Source organism: Osmerus mordax, unplaced genomic scaffold, assembly GCF_038355195.1.
Source record: "Osmerus mordax isolate fOsmMor3 unplaced genomic scaffold, fOsmMor3.pri Scaffold_169, whole genome shotgun sequence".
NCBI classification, from domain to species: domain Eukaryota; kingdom Metazoa; phylum Chordata; class Actinopteri; order Osmeriformes; family Osmeridae; genus Osmerus; species Osmerus mordax.
This window is the reverse complement of record NW_027120481.1, coordinates 2,867-21,281: the sequence shown is the minus strand read 5'-3', so window position 1 is coordinate 21,281 and position 18,415 is coordinate 2,867. Positions and strand designations below refer to the sequence as shown.

General features: G+C 49.5%; 1 protein-coding gene across 1 annotated transcript; it reads right to left on the bottom strand.

The window, feature by feature from the left end:
• Positions 1-215: 215 nt before the first annotated feature.
• On the bottom strand, positions 216-16,573 carry LOC136939307 (DENN domain-containing protein 3-like). Its single transcript, XM_067232048.1, has 24 exons — positions 16,465-16,573; positions 15,985-16,255; positions 14,669-14,784; positions 14,427-14,545; positions 14,094-14,205; positions 13,003-13,122; positions 12,431-12,649; positions 11,794-11,909; positions 11,501-11,656; positions 11,204-11,300; positions 10,982-11,085; positions 10,512-10,693; positions 10,022-10,181; positions 9,440-9,810; positions 7,402-7,661; positions 6,963-7,133; positions 6,154-6,283; positions 5,314-5,421; positions 3,859-3,998; positions 2,377-2,537; positions 1,830-1,969; positions 1,347-1,465; positions 1,013-1,150; positions 216-801 (listed from the first exon to the last, which is right to left on the bottom strand). Exons 1-24 carry the CDS (start codon positions 16,552-16,554, stop codon positions 601-603), a joined length of 3,801 nt encoding a protein of 1,266 aa, XP_067088149.1. The 5' UTR covers positions 16,555-16,573; the 3' UTR covers positions 216-600.
• Between the last annotated feature and the right edge of the window lie 1,842 nt (positions 16,574-18,415).

Genomic DNA, 18,415 nt, shown 5'->3' with positions numbered 1-18,415 from the left:
CGCAGGTGAGAGGTATTTATACTGAGGAGAGAGTTTTACCAATTCAGCTCAGATACACTTCGATTTCTTCCCGTGCTTCATTTATTAACGAGCTGGTAAATACAAACATCTGTCATGTCAGTCCTCCTCATGGTGACCAGGGGTCAAAGGTCATCTTAAAACCCACAGCTGAATTTTCTATACACCTAATTATATATGAAACAAACTATAATAAATATATTAAACGTTCTTTATTGTCCTTCATTCAACATGGTTAGAAAATACATTAAACAAAAATGTAAGTACTACATCTACAACAGATTTAGTTTCAATAAGAGTGCTTGAATATATAAAAAGGTCCATGTACAGTGCTAAGTCATATATAAATACAGTCTGTAGTTTTGTTACACTGGACACAATATCTAAACATTCCTACATCTGATAAGGCCTAAGTCAGGTGAATAAACACTTAAAGAGCAGCAAGAGTTTACCATGGCAATATCTGAGAAGTACAAATTCTCCCTGCTGCCGGCACTACCCCTTAGCTGTGGTAGTCCTACCACCAGGGGGCAGTGGCAGTGTGTTTCTATCCTTCAGCCACCAGTAGGTTACTGTGCTACTCTACTCCACCTTCCAGATGGCGATCTTGCCATCCTCGCGGGCGGCGCCGCTCAGAACATAGCGGTCTTCCGCGGAGCACAACGTCTGCACGGTGTCGTTGTGGGCAACCAGCTCCTTCTCCACCAGGTGGCGCTCTGGGTCCAGCACGAAGGTCTTCCCCCGGGTCTTCCCCCCGCTCCTGCCCCGGCCCCCCACCCAGACCTGCACCAGCGGGGAGGACACAGAGTTCAAAACCAGAACACCTCCTCTATGGCTTTGACAATGTTTAATTCATCTGTAGCTAGCCTGTTAGTTAGCCTGATGTTCTCCTACTAGTTAGCTTGATGTTAGCCTGTCAGCTAGCCTTATGTTGGCCTGCTAGTTAGCCTGATGTGAGCCAGAAGGTGAACTGACTCAGCAGAGGGAAGGTTACCTGGTTCTTGACCCTGATCATGCAGGTGACCCCAGTGCATTCTGGGAGTAGAATTCTATGGAAGGGCTTGGAGAGCTCGGTGAGGAGCCACACACACACCTCCCCCGAGTCCACACACGCCGTCCACAGCTGCTCCAGCTACGCACGCACACACACACACACACACACACACACACACACACACACACGCGCACACACACACACACACACACACACACACACACACACACAACTTAGACTTTAAACTGTAAAAGTTTACATTACAAAAGACATTTAAATTTGAAAAACAGTGCTCTCAATTCTTGTGTGATCCCCAGTCCTCCAGCTGGTGTACCTCAGGCAGCATGAGCAGCCAGCTGAAGGCTGATGTGGATCCTCTGGTCTGCTCTGGAAGAGCCGTCCTGCGGTTCACACTGCCCGTCTTCAAAACCTCCATCACACAGTCCCTGGCACCTGCACACCCACCCAACTTTATGGTCACATGCTCATTTATTGACTATGAAATGCTTGATTTCCAGGCTTCCCCAACAGAGCAGAGAGGTACTTAAAAAACACAAAACGTAAATAAAAACAATGCAACCTTAAATAACCTAAGTGATCAATACACAGTTGCTTAGTGGTTGTGTAGAGGTCATGTAGGGGTCATGTGGAGCTCATTTATGGGTCGTGTGGAGGTCATGTAGGGGTCGTGTGGAGGTCATGTAGGGGTCGTGTGGAGGTCATGTAGGGGTCATGTGGAGCTCATTTAGGGGTTGTGTGGAGGTCATGTAGGGTTTGTGTGGAAGTCGTATCTAGGTAGTTTAGTCCCGGTACTCACAGCACCAGAGCGCCCCCCTGCAGAGCTGCAGGGACTGCAGACGGTCACAGGAGAGATGGAACTTCTTCCTGATTTGCAGGGACGCCACGTCCCACGCCATCACCATGCCGTCCGCCCCACATGAGTACGCCACCTTGGGGCTGCCGCCGGAACCACAGGGGTGGGGGAGAGGGGATATAGAGAATATACGTTTTATATATATATATATATGGGACTAAAGGGATTGAGCCTCTAATCTGTTCCACTGCGCCCTGCACCCTTGCATCACAGATTTTATGTAATCTACTTATGCATCCACCTTGTTCTTACCTTGCCGCATTGTCCTTACTGCATTGTACTAAGTATTACTGTAGATGTTATTGTTGCACTGTATTGTGTTGTCGATGTTATTGTCTCCATTCTTACCTGATAAATACATATCGTTCCTTGACGCTGACCACCGAAATACTGCTAGAACTACACACTTCTGATCCTTGATTTTCCACTGTGCTTTCTGAATACACTGTTTGTCTTGTTGAATGAGTAAGATGTGTCATGTGACGTGCACCTGTATCTCTCGGAGCGTTCCCCCAGGGCCAGGCCCGTGACCTCGGCCCGGTGGTCGGTCAGTTGCTTGTTACATGACATGCTCCTCGTGCTGATGATGTAGATGACGGAGTCCTGGGAGCCCACCCACACCTGCCCACTGTCCACTCCCAGCATGCAGTTCTGCAGGGACAACAGCAGTCAGTTTGATCCTAGCCATCTCAGTATTCATACAGTGGATTGAATCATATTATGTGTGTTGACTCTAACAATGATACCATAAACAATGCTCAAATGTAACAACATTGTACTTGATATTTTTAACTTGATTTACTGACCTAAATGATAAAAGGACTAAAATGATCAAAGTATTCAGGCTTCAGACATGTTTAACAGTGGTATAGTATAGTTCAGCTGCCACGAGAGGGAGTTCTCTGAGTAGTCTCCTGAGATGTCTGGAATTCTACACCCCTCTGCTACTCATTATGGTTCATGTGACTCAACACAGAGATGTTAACTGACCACAGCGAGGGATCTCTTTAGGAGATGTTTATAGCTCAGTGGTAGAGCATGGGGATGGGTATAGCTCAGTGGTAGAGCATGGGGATGGGTATAGCTCAGTGGTAGAGCATGGGGATGGGTATAGCTCAGTGGTAGAGCATGGGGATGGGTATAGCTCAGTGGTAGAGCATGGGGATGGGTATAGCTCAGTGGTAGAGCATGGGGATGGGTATAGCTCAGTGGTAGAGCATGGGGATGGGTATAGCTCAGTGGTAGAGCATGGGGATGGGTATAGCTCAGTGGTAGAGCATGGGGATGGGTATAGCTCAGTGGTTAAGCGTGGGGATGGGTATAGCTCAGTGGTAGAGCATGGGGATGGGTATAGCTCAGTGGTAGAGCATGGGGATGGGTATAGCTCAGTGGTAGAGCATGGGGATGGGTATAGCTCAGTGGTAGAGCATGGGGATGGGTATAGCTCAGTGGTAGAGCATGGGGATGGGTATAGCTCAGTGGTAGAGCATGGGGATGGGTATAGCTCAGTGGTAGAGCATGGGGATGGGTATAGCTCAGTGGTAGAGCAGTTGACTACAGATCAAAAGGCCACACGTTATAATCCCCCCCTCCATATGTCTCTTTTTGAGTAGAAGCTTCTGCTAAATGACCACAGTATATGGAGAACTCTTTATCTGCTCTCTCAAGTCGGAATCCCTAAATCACTCAGCAGTTTCTGAGTCGGGTGTTTTTATTGCAGCTGCCACTTTGTGGAAACGTCACTCGTAAATCTAATTTCAGTTCCTTTTTTATGTCTCTCTCCAACTGTCTCTCTCTCCTCCTACTCCCCCCTCCCTCTCACTCTCCACCTCTCGCTGTATCGAAAACACTCTTCTCCGATCTCCCCGTCTCTCTCTAACCCTCCCTTTCCCTCCCTCTCCCTCTCTCTCTCTCTTTTCCGCTGTCCACACATCTGTCTTCTATCACCCCTCCCTCCAGAGGGTGTTCTCACCAGGGGGGCGGAGCCTGCTTGGACGCAGGTCTGCAGCATGGACCAGCTGGCTGCGTCAAAAACCACCACCTTCCCATTGCTAAGGGCAACCCACAGCTTGGGGTTCCCGTCTCCCTCCGAGTCGCCCCCCCCCAGCTGGCCTGAGGACACACACGGATACACACACACACACTGTTAAGTAGTTACACACACAAGAAGGGAGGGAGGAGGGAGGGAAAGAGAGAGAGAGAGAGAGAGAGAGAGAGAGAGAGAGAGAGAGAGAGAGAGAGAGAGAGAGAGAGAGAGAGAGAGGGGGGAAGGAGGTGGAGGAGTTGCACGAGGAGTGGGGCTGGTCTGCTCAAAAGGAGTGAGTGAGGGAGTGTAATGAATTAAGAGTAGATGGAAGAAAGGAGAGAGAGAGAAGAGAGGAGTGGGAGTGACCTGGAAGGCATCCAAACACTTGTGTGTGACCTACATTCAGACGTGGGACTTGAATGTCTCTCTGTGTTCCTGTCTACTCTCAGTTGTTCTCGAAAACTACCAACAGGACTGTTCCAACTTTCCCTATAGAACCACAGCTAGCTAGCAGCTAGCTAGCATGGCTGGTTCTCTCACTACAGATCCACATATGCTAGCAGTTAACTAGCATGACTGGTTCAAGCCAACCCCTGGAGCTAGATAGACACCTCACAGGAAACATATCTTTCTAATAAACAACCTTCCAGTAACTACCACCTCTTAAACTTATAGAAGGAGGAGAGGAAGAGGAGGAGGAGGAGGAGAGGAAGAGAAAGGAGGAGAGGGGGAGAAATAATATGAGTAGATGAAAGAGGATGAACCGGAGAAGGGGCCAGAGGAAGGAGATTCGGGTGGAGGAGAGGTTGGGTAACTGGGCTGTAAAGAGGAAGTGGAATGCAGGTAGTGAAACACATGGTTCTGCACTTATTACTCCACTTTACATTTACATTTACATTTATTCATTTAGCAGACGCTTTTATCCAAAGCGACTTCCACATGGCGATCTTGCCATCCTCGAGGGCGCCGCCGCTCAGAATGTAAAGAGTGTGTACAGTATGTGCCTGTGTATGTATGTATGCGTGCGCGTGACACAGACACATACTGTACACAGATTCCCCCCCTCTCCTCCTAGCTTTTGTGCGTGCGTGTGTTAATGTGTGTGTTTGTGTACGAGTGTGTGTGTGCGAGTGTGTGTGTGTGTGTGTACCTTGTGTGTATGAGTGTGTGTGTGTACCTGGTGTGTATGAGTGTGTGTGTGTACCTGGTGTGTATGAGTGTGTGTGTGTGTACCTGGTGTGTATGAGTGTGTGTGTGTACCTGGTGTGTATGAGTGTGTGTGTGTGTGTGTACCTGGTGTGTATGAGTGTGTGTGTGTGTACCTGGTGTGTATGAGTGTGTGTGTACCTGGTGTGTATGAGTGTGTGTGTGTACCTGGTGTGTATGTGTGTGTGTGTGTACCTGGTGTGTAGAGTAGAACATCCACAGCCTGTGCGGAGGTCAGATCCAGGGAGGGGTTGATCTTGTGCTTCAGAGTCTCTGCCGTGGTTTTGGGAACCATCATTGGTACTACACGCACGCACACGCAAACACACGTCACACACACACACACACGCACACACACACGCACATAAAGGACAGGTCAGTCCAGATTAGCACATTTACATTTAGTCATTTAGCAGACGCTCTTATCCAGAGCGATTTACAGTAAGTACAGGGACATACCCCCGAGGCAAGTAGGGTGAAGTGCTTTGCCCCAGGACACAACGTGAGTTGGCATGACCGGGAATCGAACTGGCAACCTTCGGATTACTAGCCCGATTCCCTCACCACTCAGCCATCTGAGCCATCTGAGCGGTAGCAGGCAATGTATTCCTGTGTGTTGCATCTCTAAACAATGCAGATACCTACATAACAAGGCACTTTTAGGTCAGATTGAAGACCATTCCCTGCAGTAAGAACATTACACCCAGACTGACAATGAGAATGCCAGTGAAGCTCCTCTTACACAGCCTGTTCAAGGCTATTGTGCGCCTCTACGCCGCCTCACAGTTCCGTGTCAAAGTTACGAACACAGAATGAGGAGTCATTGTTGAACCAGCATGAAGCCGGCAGTGGAGGCAGTCACAGAGCTGAATCATTTCTGTGGAAAAGGAACAACCACTACACACTCTAATAACCACACTGATTCTGGAACGCAGGCCTGCCATGTAAAATCACTCATGGAGTGGCCTTATGCCGGCTTTGTTTGGTTCAGTGTAAACAAAGTGTGTGGGCGTGAGTGTGTGTGTGTGTGTGTACCCTCTGTCTTCATCTTGTCAAAGTAGGCTAGTTTGGAGGCAGCGTAGATGGCCCTGGTGCTTTGCAGGCAGCCCACCACTGCATCCATGAGCAGAGAGTTAGTCAGGGCCTGCTGCATGAACTGGGGGTCCTGGGTGGGGGTGGGGGGGAGTGTAGGGAGACAGAGGTAAATCCTGGTTATTCATGTGTAGATGCATATAGATGAGGCTCCACATTCCACACGCTTCATATACCATAGAACAGTGGTGTGTGTGTGTGTGACATGCCATTAGCAGGGGGAGTTTCGATGGCGTGTTTTCTGTTGTTCATGCTGGACCCAGTCCAAACAGCTTCCTCTATAAAACGCCTACATACATTTACATTACATTTACATTTATTCATTCAGCAGATGCTTTTATCCAAAGCGACTTCCAAGAGAGAGCTTTACAAAAGTGCATAGGTCACTGATCATAACAACGAGCAACAGTAAAAATATTTCACAGCGAGCACAAGAATTTTAAATCAGTTACAACTAACCAACAAGAGCAACAAGTCTCTCAATAAGAGTCATTACACACACACCCCTCCCTCCTCTCCCTCCCACCCACACACACACACCCCTCCCTCCTCTCCCACCCACACACACAAACCCCTCCCTCCTCTCCCACACACACACACAAACCCCTCCCTCCTCTCCCACACACACACACCTCCCTCCTTCCCTCCTCTCCCACACACACACACACACACACACCTCCCTCCCTCCCTCCCTCCCTCCTCTCCCACACACACACACACACACCTCCCTCCCTCCCCTCCCACACACGGACCTTGTGCTCGTCAGCCATCTTGCGTCCGCCCCACATTTCCTTCACCATGAGGTTCCACAGCTCGGACTCGCCCTTCAGGTTGGCCTCGAACACCACCTTCCTGCCCAGAGAGCGGATCCTCAGGGTGGGGATCCGCAGCAGCAGGAATGCAGCCGAAGAGATCTTCACCTCCTGACACACACACACACAGTTTCAAACACAGGAACACACACCTTCACACACACCTTCACACTCACAGGAGCACACAGACCTTCACACACACACCTTCACCTCCTGACACAGACACAGGAACACACACTTTCACAAATCATCAGACACACCTTCACACCCAGGAACACTCTCCTTGTGAAACACACGCACCCCTTCACACACACACACACACGCACAAACCTTCACACAAGCACACCATACAGGAAGTAGTCCCGGCCGGCCCTCTCACCTCGATATCCCTGAACTTGGTGATCTCCAGGAAGCCCGGCCGTCCTCCGGTCAGCAGGAAGAGCCTGCGCTGCGTCATGGCGATCTTGCCCACGCCGCGGGACGTCTTGACGGAGGAGGAGAGCTTGAACACGCACTCGCTAGCCTCCAGCTGCTCCACCACGCCGGCAGGGAGCGCCACTTCCTGGGCCTCCGCTTCCGTCTCCTTCCAGAAGGTGTAGAACACGCGGAACAGCTCTGGATCCACCTGTTTCTGCTGGCCTGGACACACACACACGCAACATTCACAAACGCACACATACACACACACAAGTACGCACGTAGAAACACAAACCAATCTTTACACACATACCTCTTTACTAATGCTTATGGGTCTACCACAGTTGACTGGCACCCTATCGGTCAGCCAGTTCTTGGACAGGAAGGAACAACCGACTCTACAACAACATCCTTCTACAGCACGTTGTAATTCACTGGAGATATTGACACAACGATAATTCACACACAAACACACGCACACACTATCGCAAAGGCACAACAATTATTTTCCTACACACACACACACACACACACACACACTCATACACTCAGTCACACCCTCAGTGTGTCAAACGTAAACATTGTGTGGAATGCGTGAGGAATGTTGCACACACATGCTGATGATAAGACTACCATCTCCCTCTCTACCTCTTCTCTGTCCCTCCCTCCCTCCCCCCATCCTCTCCCTCGCTTTCCCTCCCACCCCTCTCTTCCTCCCTCCCCCTCTCGAAGGAGGTTCTCTGGCAGCAGTGAGGGAATGATTAACCAGAGAACTCTCTGTTCTAACAGAAACGTCTAGAAGCTGTCTTTACATTCCTGGGTGGAGAGTTGAGCTTTGATTGTAGCTGGGTGTGTAGCTGGGTGTCCATATATGTGTGTGTCGTATCTGTAGCCGTGTTTATGTTCTGTCTTTGTTACCAAGTGTCAACAGACAGAGAACCAGTGTAAATACAGAACACACAAATACAGAAACTCCTTGGAATGGTGGATAGTGAGGTGAACACGCACACACGAACGCCATCACACACACACGTGAGGTAAGGACCAAACACCACAGCACACACTACGTGGGGGGGGAATGAAAAGATCTTACCCTCCAGGTTGGAGTCAAGATAAAAGACAGACTGGGAGCCAGCCCCCTCCACATCATCTGGGAGGCGTGGGGGGGGGGGGGGGGGTAGGAGAGGAGCAGAATGACTCATAGAAATCAGTGGGGTAATTCCCAGACTACGCAACACTGAACCCTTTAAGTGTTGAACACTACAGTAAACTCCAGCTGAGGTCACGCACACACAGTCTGATTGGACCTGGAATCGTCTCATCTGAGATGGAATGTTGACCTGACTTCCAAGATTCCAAAACCAGCTGGCAAAATCTGAGAGTCAAGTTGTCAGACTGGTTGGTTGAGATAAGCAGCCTGTCATCTGAAGTGACAGGAACACAAGAGATTTCAAAACCATTTCTGGTGATTATTGTTGAAGTGACTTGATCTTCATGTTCCGATCAGAATAACCTTTGGAGGAACAATCACATAAACATGGTTTGCTGACCACAATCCCATGAATTCCTCCTCTCCCTGTCGGGTCCAAAAACCTGACATTACTGTTATTGTCAAGTCAGTAATATTATGTTTGATACTATTCAGGCTTACAACAGTTTAGCAGTTTTCGAAGCATGAGAAGAGTCCAGAGTGCTTGTGTGCCCCAACCTTCACAGGCACAGTAACCAGTGGATAGTTTACATATATCTATGAGTATCTACTCTAACAGTAACTCTATATCTATGAGTGTCTACTCAAACGGTAACTCTATATGTATGAGTATCTACTCTAACAGTAACTCTATATCTATGAGTGTCTACTCAAACGGTAAGTCTATATCTACGAGTGTCTACTCTAACAGTAGCTCTATATATCTGAGTATCTACCCCTACAGTAACTCTATACGTATGTATGAGTGTCTACTCTATGGGCCCGGTGCCAGTAGTGACTCCATCCTTACCTACAGTGAGGGCATCAAACAGCCTGAGGATGGTGCCCTGGTCCTTGACGATGCCAGACTCCTGCACATGCCTCACAAACTGCTCCAGGTGCATGTGCTTTTTCGGCAGCTGGAAGCGCTTGACGGCCCCCTGGTCGCCGTGGAGGGCGCGCTCCTGCTCCGTGTCCCTCTTGACGCGGCTGATGAGGCGCTGGAGCTCCGGCCGGCGCTCTGTCTGCCCCCGCTCCGCCTCCGGGAGCGAGTCGACCAACGCGGTGACCAGCGCGGCGGGGAAGATGTCCGTGTCCGTCTTGTAGAGCGTCTGGAAGTCGTCCAGGGCGTCAAGGCGACGTCCGGCCACGGAGCACACCAGGCCCCTGAGGTAGTGATACCTGGGGGGGGGGGGGGGAGATTTGTGGCGTCACGCAACGCTTCTCTGCCCGAGGGATTTAGCTCGTCGCTAGACGCGTAGCTGTGGTACCGCAGGAGTTGCTGTGTTCAGCTACACATGTTTAGTTCTGCTTGTGTTTCTGAGGGCCTATAACGGCGAGGTGGGCAGAGACCCCAACCCACACACACGTCGGAACCCCCCCACGCACACACCTGGCCAGAAGGGCGGAGTCCTCGGGCGGGGCAGCGTTGATGGCCCTCCCCAGCAGAGCGATCATCTCTGAGTAGTAGTTCTGAACGTAGTGGTACGCCAGCGGGGGAGGGAACTCTGGGAGACGGAATATCTTGACGGGTTTCTGGAGAATCTTCAGTCCTGAGAGAGGAGAGAGAGAGGGAGAGGAGAGAAGAAAGGAGAGGAGAGAGAGGAGAGAGAGAGGGAGAGGAGAGAAGAAAGGAGAGAGAGGAGAGAGAGAGAGAGAGAGGAGAGAGAGAGGAGAGAAGAAAGGAGAGAGAGGAGAGAGAGAGAGAGAGAGGAGAGAGAGAGAGAGGAGAGAGAGAGAGAGAGGAGAAGAAAGGAGAAGAGAGAGAGAGAGAGAGAGAGAGAGAGAGAGAGAGGGAGAGGAGAAGAAAGGAGGGCTTCAGAAACACAATCAGAGACCACACCGAGGAGAAACAGGAAGTGAGGCCTCGCCCCGGGCCTCACCGCTGTCGGGGTTGACCTTCTTGAGGGAGGCGTGTCTGAAGGGCAGTGTGGGGGGGCTGGCTCCTGCCAGGTTGGGCATGCTGTGGCCAAGCTTGCTGCTGAGCCGGGTGTCTGGGCTGGTGTAGGAGCGGGCCACCTCCTGCATGGTGGGTCGGCGGGGCGACTCCGTCATCGCACGCAGTCTGGGGGGGCGACACGGGGCCGTGACAGTGTATATCAGGATGTTTGTGTGTGTATTTTTATCTAAGGGTGTGTGTTTGGGTATGGGTGTGTGAGGGTGTTTGTTTGTGCGTATGTATACAGTATAATGGTGTGTGTGTGGATGAGGGTGTGTATTTGTGTGTATATATACAGTATAATGGTGTGTGTGTGTGTGGATGAGGGTGTGTGTTTGTGTGTATATATACAGTAGAATGGTGTTTGTGTGTGTGTGTGTGTGTGTGTGTGTGTGGATGAGGGTGTGGGTGTACCTGTACGCCTCTGTCCGTGAGCTGAGCTCAAGCCGAGTGAAGGCGTCCATCTTTCTGTTCAGACGATCCCTCAGGAAGGAGTGGAAGATGTGTGTGTCCAGCACCTATACACACACACACACACACACACACACACAGGAACACATGTGCATGCTTAGTGCACATACTGTATGTGTGGTGTGGGCGTGTGTGTGGTCGACGTGTGTGTGTGTGTGTGTGCACCTTGCGGTAGAAGGGCTGTTCAGCAGGCTCTCTACTCCTGAGGAACTCCTCACTGTTAAACACTCGATGTTCGTAGTTCAGATGCTCTTGGACCTGCCTGGGGACACATCATTACAACATCACTTCCTGTAGGGTCAGTTACACCACCCGTACACTTCCTGTAAGGTTAGTTCAACTTCCTGTAGGGTTAAATAGATTGCTGTAGCGTAAGCTACACTTCCTGTATGGTTGGTCTTTGTGTAGGGTTCCTGAGGGGTCGGTTAGACTTCCTGTATAGAGGGAATCTGCAGTGTGTACCTGAAGATGTTGACGATTAGCTCCAGGGTGATGTTCAGTATCTGGGCGTTGAGCCTCCTCTGCCAGGCTCTGCGCCGGGAGCGCTGCTCGTTTACGTCTGTGCTGGCGCCCTGGTGGCACCGCTCCAGGTCGTAGTGCATCTGGAGGGTGCCCACCCTGCACGCACAAACACACACACACACGTACACATAAACACACATGCATAGATACACACACACATAGTCCACACATACACTTCCTGTGTGTGTCTGTGCGTGTGTATATAGATATGTGTGTGTGGCATGTGTGTGTACCGGGAGATGAAGCAGTCCCTGGCTGCATCAGGCACGGCGGGCAGGTCCAGTGTCTCTGAGCAGCTGCACGCCACCAACCCCTCATCTATGTTCACTAGGACCAGGTCCTCAGTCTCCTATCTCACACACACACACACACACACATACAAACATTAGCCACACACCCCTCACCAGATAACACATGGCAAGCCCAGGGGATGAACAGAAACAATACCCTCCCTCATCCCATAATGACCCTGTCACTATCACCGTGGGAAACAATAGACCAGGAGGTCCAGTGAGCTCAGCTGAACCTAGACAAAGCACATACATCCCTTAGTGTGTGTGTGTGTGTGTGTGTGAGTGAGTGATGAGTCAGGCTCCAGAGTCAGCTTAGCCATCACTACTCCAGACATTCCCTCTCCTCTCTGAGCAGGAACACACACGCACACACAGTCATCGCTGATGTCAACATCTCATCCAGCTGGCTGCTGAAAGCCCTCTCACTGTCTCAGCAGAATAGAGCAGAGCCCGGCAAAGTAGAATAGATAGAAGCACAGTACAGCAAGAACAGAGTAGAGTAGAGTATACTAGAGTAGAGTACTAAAGAGTAACAGTAAGGAGCATTAGAGCAGAGTCCAATCCAGTAGAGTCTCACCGCTGCCACCTCTTCATAGTGCTGCAGGTGGCATCCCATCAGGTAGGCAGTGGGCGCCATGACGAAGTCCAGCATCTGGCAGGAGAGGACGGGCACATAGGGGTGCTGCCAGGACAGGGGGTGCAGGAAGAGCAGCAGGGCCTCGGACACCAGGGTCAGCCGGGACCAGTCGCTGGAGAACAACACCACCCTCTGCTCCGTCAGCAGGCTGGCCAGCACCTGGAGCAATACACAGGCTAGGTTAGGCTATATCACGCTAAACTATGCTATGCTAGGTTAGGGTCAATTCTGCTCGGCTCGTCTAGGTTGGGCTAGGCTAAGATGCTACTCTGGGCTACTCTAAGCTAGGCTAAGATATGCTTCTCTATGCTATGCTAGTCTATGCTATTTTAAGATAGGCAATGCTGCTCTAGACCACTCTATGCTACTCTAGGCTAGGCTAGGCTATGCTACCCATGGTTAGGCTGGGATGCCCCTCTATACTACTTTAGGCTACACTAAGATAAGCTATGCTATTCTTTGCCACTCTAGGCTAGGCTAAGCTATGCTCCTCCGGGCCAGGCTGAACTCACCTGTAGCAGCTGTTCAGGCCTGAAGCAGAGGAAGGCCAGGTGCAGGTCCAGGTCCACAGCAGGTCGCTCTTGGTCCTCCCTGGAGGGCAGCACCACCTGGAGAGGCTTCATGTTGAACACCTGCACAGCCACCAGGAAGAACACATTAACGTCTTCTCCATTCCGTCTCTCTCTCTCTCTCCGTGACAGACAGGGCCTTACCGGAAGGACTTCCCTGTCTCACACTCTTATCAGCCAATCATCAACAGGAATTCTGCTACTCTTCCTCCAATCGACAACTTGCGACCGACAGCATGAATATTTTGACTCATCCATCCTGTGAAGACCTTCTTGTGGCTGTTGGATCTGTTGCCTACACCAGGCAACACTCTACACATTGACGACTCACTCATACACTCACCTACACCACTGACCTAGCGACTGACACAACTCAATACAGTATTTCTCTTGTTGGTTTCCTTAGTTCTTTAATTAATTGCTTTGTTACTTGGCGTATGGGCCCCGTATCTTGTCACTGCCTTGCCTTGGAGCCTGGATTGTGTGTGTGTGTGTGTGTGAGAACTGCAGGGAGTTAACTGGTCACTGTAGAACCACAAAGATTTTTCCCCCTGAAAAACTCCAATTACAAAATCACTGTTTTTTCCTCCATGACATGGTGTTTTCCACGTCAACAACATGACGTGTTCCCCTGTCGTGTCCAGGGAATGAAGGGCAGTGTCCCTTCTTGTGCTGTTTGGCGCCCAGAGTGTGTAACTCCACAGAATGTGTGTGGGGTTGGGAGGAGTGTAAAGGGGAGGTTCATTTGGGACAGGAGGGGAACAGTACTCCTTTGTGAGACTTTTGTTTTGGACCAGAACACGTTTGGTCATTGTGCCTTCATCACAGTCTGTGTACCTTCATTTGACTTGTATTACTATTTTTCACTTTTTGCACTGTCAAGAATAAATCATCTTGCCCTGAAGAGCTATTTGAAAACATATTTGTTCCTACGAACATTGCTATTGTTTTATTAAGGAAGCAACTCTTCTGATGGGCTTATGATAACCAAACCTAAGATAAGGTGTGTGTGCGTGTGTGTGTGTGGTACTGACCACATGCAGATGTCCAGGGGGGGGGATGGGGACCAGGGTCAGTGTGGCTGAGAACTCCTTCACCTTCTCCTCACAGTCACACGTCCAGCCTGGCTTCAGATGGCCCAGCAAGCTGCACAGAGACAGGCAGACCGCTGTGAGACTCTCTCTCTCTATCCCTCTCTCCCCCTCTCTCTCCCTCTCTCACTCACACAGACACACACGAACCAGCCTCACAGAGACCGTGTCTCACCCAGTCAGTCAGTCAGCATTTGAGTGTGTGTGAGAGAGAAGGGGTGTGTGATGGTGTGTTTGTCTGCGTGTGTGTCTGTGAGTGTGTGTGTGTGTGCTCACCAGGAGAGGCAGTCCCTCAGAGCGTTGTAGTAGGGGTACTTAGAGATGACACACACTGCGTACGAAGCGTACAGGCGGGACTTGGAGGACGAACGTTGGCCGTTCTGGATCCCGCCCTCCTGACACCAAACAGCCAATGGGAAAGCAGCTTAACTAACCAATCACAAACTGTCAGTAACGTGGGGAGATGGCTTTTGTACTTGTACAGGTGTGTAGTTCTGAACCATAAGGAGAAGTTGTACCTGTATAGGTCTGTAGTACTGGACAACCACTCCATGAGTTCTGCTGCCCAATACGTCTGTGAAGACCAGGAAGTGGTACGAATCTTCTTTCTGCTCATTGGTTATCTGAAGACCGCCTGGCCAATAGGGAAAGAGAATCCTCACAATGAAACACGTAGAGCGCAAGCAAGGAACCACAAAGGCACAGTGGTACCAGCTAAGGCTCTAGGGTACAAGCTATGGCACTGGAGTAACACTCGCAAAATTACAATCATTTACTATTTTGCTCTCGCAAATAATCTGGAAGTCGGTGAGACTGACTCCAAGATGTGGGTTGTGTACTGTATGGCGAGATGAGACAGGTCTTTAGGGAACAGTCACAGTTTCCCATCAGCGACCCATCCAGACCTTGACTGTGGTTAATGACGGATTTCCTAACATAAAACAATCCTGTGTTGAGTCAAGGTAACACAGTAGACATGAGTGCGCTAACCTCTTGTGTTTCAAACAACCTGAACATTTATGTAATGGAAGCCCTTGTGTTATACATGGTATATAGGGGGAGTCAGATGGCTGAGTGGTTAGGGAATCGGGCTAGTAATCCGAAGGTTGCCAGTTCGATTCCCGGTCATGCCAACTGACGTTGTGTCCTTGGGCAAGGCACTTCACCCTACTTGCCTCGGGGGGAATGTCCCTGTACTTACTGTAAGTCGCTCTGGATAAGAGCGTCTGCTAAATGACTAAATGTAAAATATAGCTCTATAAATAAATGTACCTTGGTTGACTGATGGATGGCCTGTATTCGAATTGTGGTTTTGGAAATAGATTCCAATCTCTGAAAAGAACCATGTTAGGAGGAGCACCATCACTCTTCCTCCAAGCATCACCTACTGACACACCCTAACCTTTCAACACCTACCTCCATGGCACGTTTTGCAGAATCCACGCCAACATGCCTTAGGTGGCATGGATGACATCAAATGATCGGAGCGTGACTCATTTGACAGCTGTGATAGGCTAAAGCTGCAGCAAAATGTTCCCATTACGGGCTCCAGGGAGCAAGGGGTTATTACTGCAGTGCAGCCTTTGGTGGCGCACCAAATGTTAAATCAAGTGCACCTGAACTATTTTTATCGTCTAACTTTGGGGGGCGAGGTAAAGGATGTATTTTTGGTCGAATAGGGATTCAGATTGGTTGTTCAAGTCCTTTAGAGTACAATACAAAAACACACACCACTAACATTATAAAACACTAGGGGATAAAGACGTGGGGGTCAAGAGTGTAGGAGTTAGGGGTGTAGGGGTGTAGGGGTAAGGGGTGTAGGGAAGGCTGTTACCAGGGAAACAGAGCTGTGGCAGAGCGATGAGGTCAATGTCTTTCGGAACGCTGATATCCTCCGTGGCCCCCCCGTGATTGGCCGGTTGTCCGTTGGGCGGGGCCGGCCGCTCCCTCTTCTTCTTGATGAAGCTCCGCCTCCTCTGGACCCGGCTGAAGGCGTGGTCTCCCGCCTCGCCGCCGGTTTCCTTGATAACGAAGGGCGGGGCGTAGACCTGCAGTACCTCTGCCTCCAGCTGGGGGAGCTCTTTCACCTTGCCCTGCTTGTGTAACTGAGGACACACACACACAATACACAAAAACACCATACATACACACACACACACAGTTTCATAAACTACAAACCTTCTCAGTTCTAGAGTTGAAGTTTCTCACATTTGATTTGTTAAGTTTGCCCCTGGGTCATATTTGAACAGGATGTGACTAAACAAACGAGGTTGTTCAAGTGTGTGTGTGTGTGTGTGTGTGTGAGGTGTCGTACCTGGTAGAGTTCTTGCAGTTTGTCGCTGGAAGCTCCGACCACCACACAAGCCTCCAGTAGACCTGATGGTAGATCTGCCATGGCTGCCATCACACACACACACACACACACACACACACACACTCACTCACTGCTCTCCTCTTCCTCCGTTTCTTCCTCCTCTCCTCAGCAGCTCAGTTTGCTGGACCATGACCTGCAAGGGCCCAGGAGGAACACACACACACACACACACACACATTACAATAATAATAATAAAACCTTTAACCAGGTGGGCCGTTACACAGAAATACAAGGCACAAAATACAAAATGAGGTAGGGACTTACAAATTACAGATGTGCGAGAAAGACAAGCTAAAATTGTATAAATGCAGTACAGGGCATTGTTATTATGACTCAGGCTAGTAAGTCATTCGCAAACACGCACTCTACACAAACACTGTATAAGTAACACACTATATATGTAACTCATACACACATTAAATCTTACACACAACACTGTTTACGTAACACACGCACACAGTATATGAAACACTCTAAACACTTCACTCCAACATCACTGGAACTCTCTCTCTCCCCCTCTCCAACCTTCCAAATCACACCATCTAACCATCTCCACATGTTTCCAACGTTTCCCCCCATCAATCACATCCTCTGTGTCAGCAGGTTTGAGCCAGCGGTTCCAGGGGGCAGAGAGAATGTGCTCCTCGTTCCCCTGGAGACGACACGACACGAGACGTGCTCCAGAACACAGGGATCGACCATCAAACCTCAAACTTTATTTGTAAACGCAAAATGCCGTCCGATCAGCATCTATAACCAACCTAGACCCTCAGAGAAGACGGGCACCATCTCCCAGAAACATGGGGAGCACACAGTTTGACACCCACACAAACACACAAATCATGTGTACACATCCACATCAGATATTCAAACACACACACACACATTACATACAAACACACACCACATCACATCTAAACGTAAAACACACACTACTGAGAGGAGGTAGGACCAAGCATTCCAGCGTACTGTACTTTTACACCAGATAAACTTGAAACACACAACCATGCCTGAAACACACAACCATGCCTGAAACACACAACCATGCCTGACAGACTGGCCCCATGGCTTTATGCCTCCACTGCCTAGCCTAGCCTAGCCTAGCCTAGACGTCATGGAAAACACACTCACTTCATTCATTCTCTGAAGGAAAATTTGAGCGGTCCTGTAAAACAGCCCCTGGCAGTGTGAGAGGTGATGGATATCACACACTAAACACACACACACACACACACACAGCCGGTTAATATTTGCATGACAAATGGAAGCCCAGTAGAAGGAGACATCCCATAATACAAGACTAAATATGTGCATTGAATAGACAGTAAATCTGTACGCATGACACAGATTTGCCACGGAAAAGCGCGACACTGTATGCGGTATGATAGGATCGCAGAAACTCCGGCCCGTCCTGTTCTGTGATATGCTGGAAAAAAGACCCCTGACTATGAACTATTTATAGTTTGACGAGTCGACAGGTAGGCTAAACAGTGTAGGCTATAACTCAGTGACTGTTTAAACCAGAAACATAGGCTACTGTACGGCGTCTTGTCACAAAAGTATCCTAAATAATACCTAAACTTTGAGTGAAGGTTGAGATAAAATAATGAATGATAGGCTATAGGCTGCATATGCAATTTAGAAAGTGGGTCTGTTATATTAGCCTACGATGTTTTAAATAACCAATAGCCCCTATTTTATTTAAACAATGCGATCAATGATAGCTTGCTACCCTAATTGTTACAGTCATTTAATGGAAATGTGAATTCACCAACCTGAAGTTAGGCTATTAGGTTTCCATCAACCACGGTCTTGGATTAGCGACAGTGTCAAATCCGAATTACATTCATGGATTAACAAACGGAAAGAGCACCGTCTAAATCTGGTGTAG

Coding starts and splice junctions, on each gene's coding strand:
- LOC136939307 (XM_067232048.1), bottom strand. CDS start 16,554: ATGGCAGCCATGGCAGATCTACCATCAGGTCTACTGGAGGCTTGTGTG. Junction 2,538..3,858: donor AAGCAGGCTCCGCCCCCCTG/GTGAGAACACCC, acceptor TTGTCCCTGCAG/AACTGCATGCTGGGAGTGGA. Junction 1,151..1,346: donor GGCTGCTCATGCTGCCTGAG/GTACACCAGCTG, acceptor GTGCGTGCGTAG/CTGGAGCAGCTGTGGACGGC.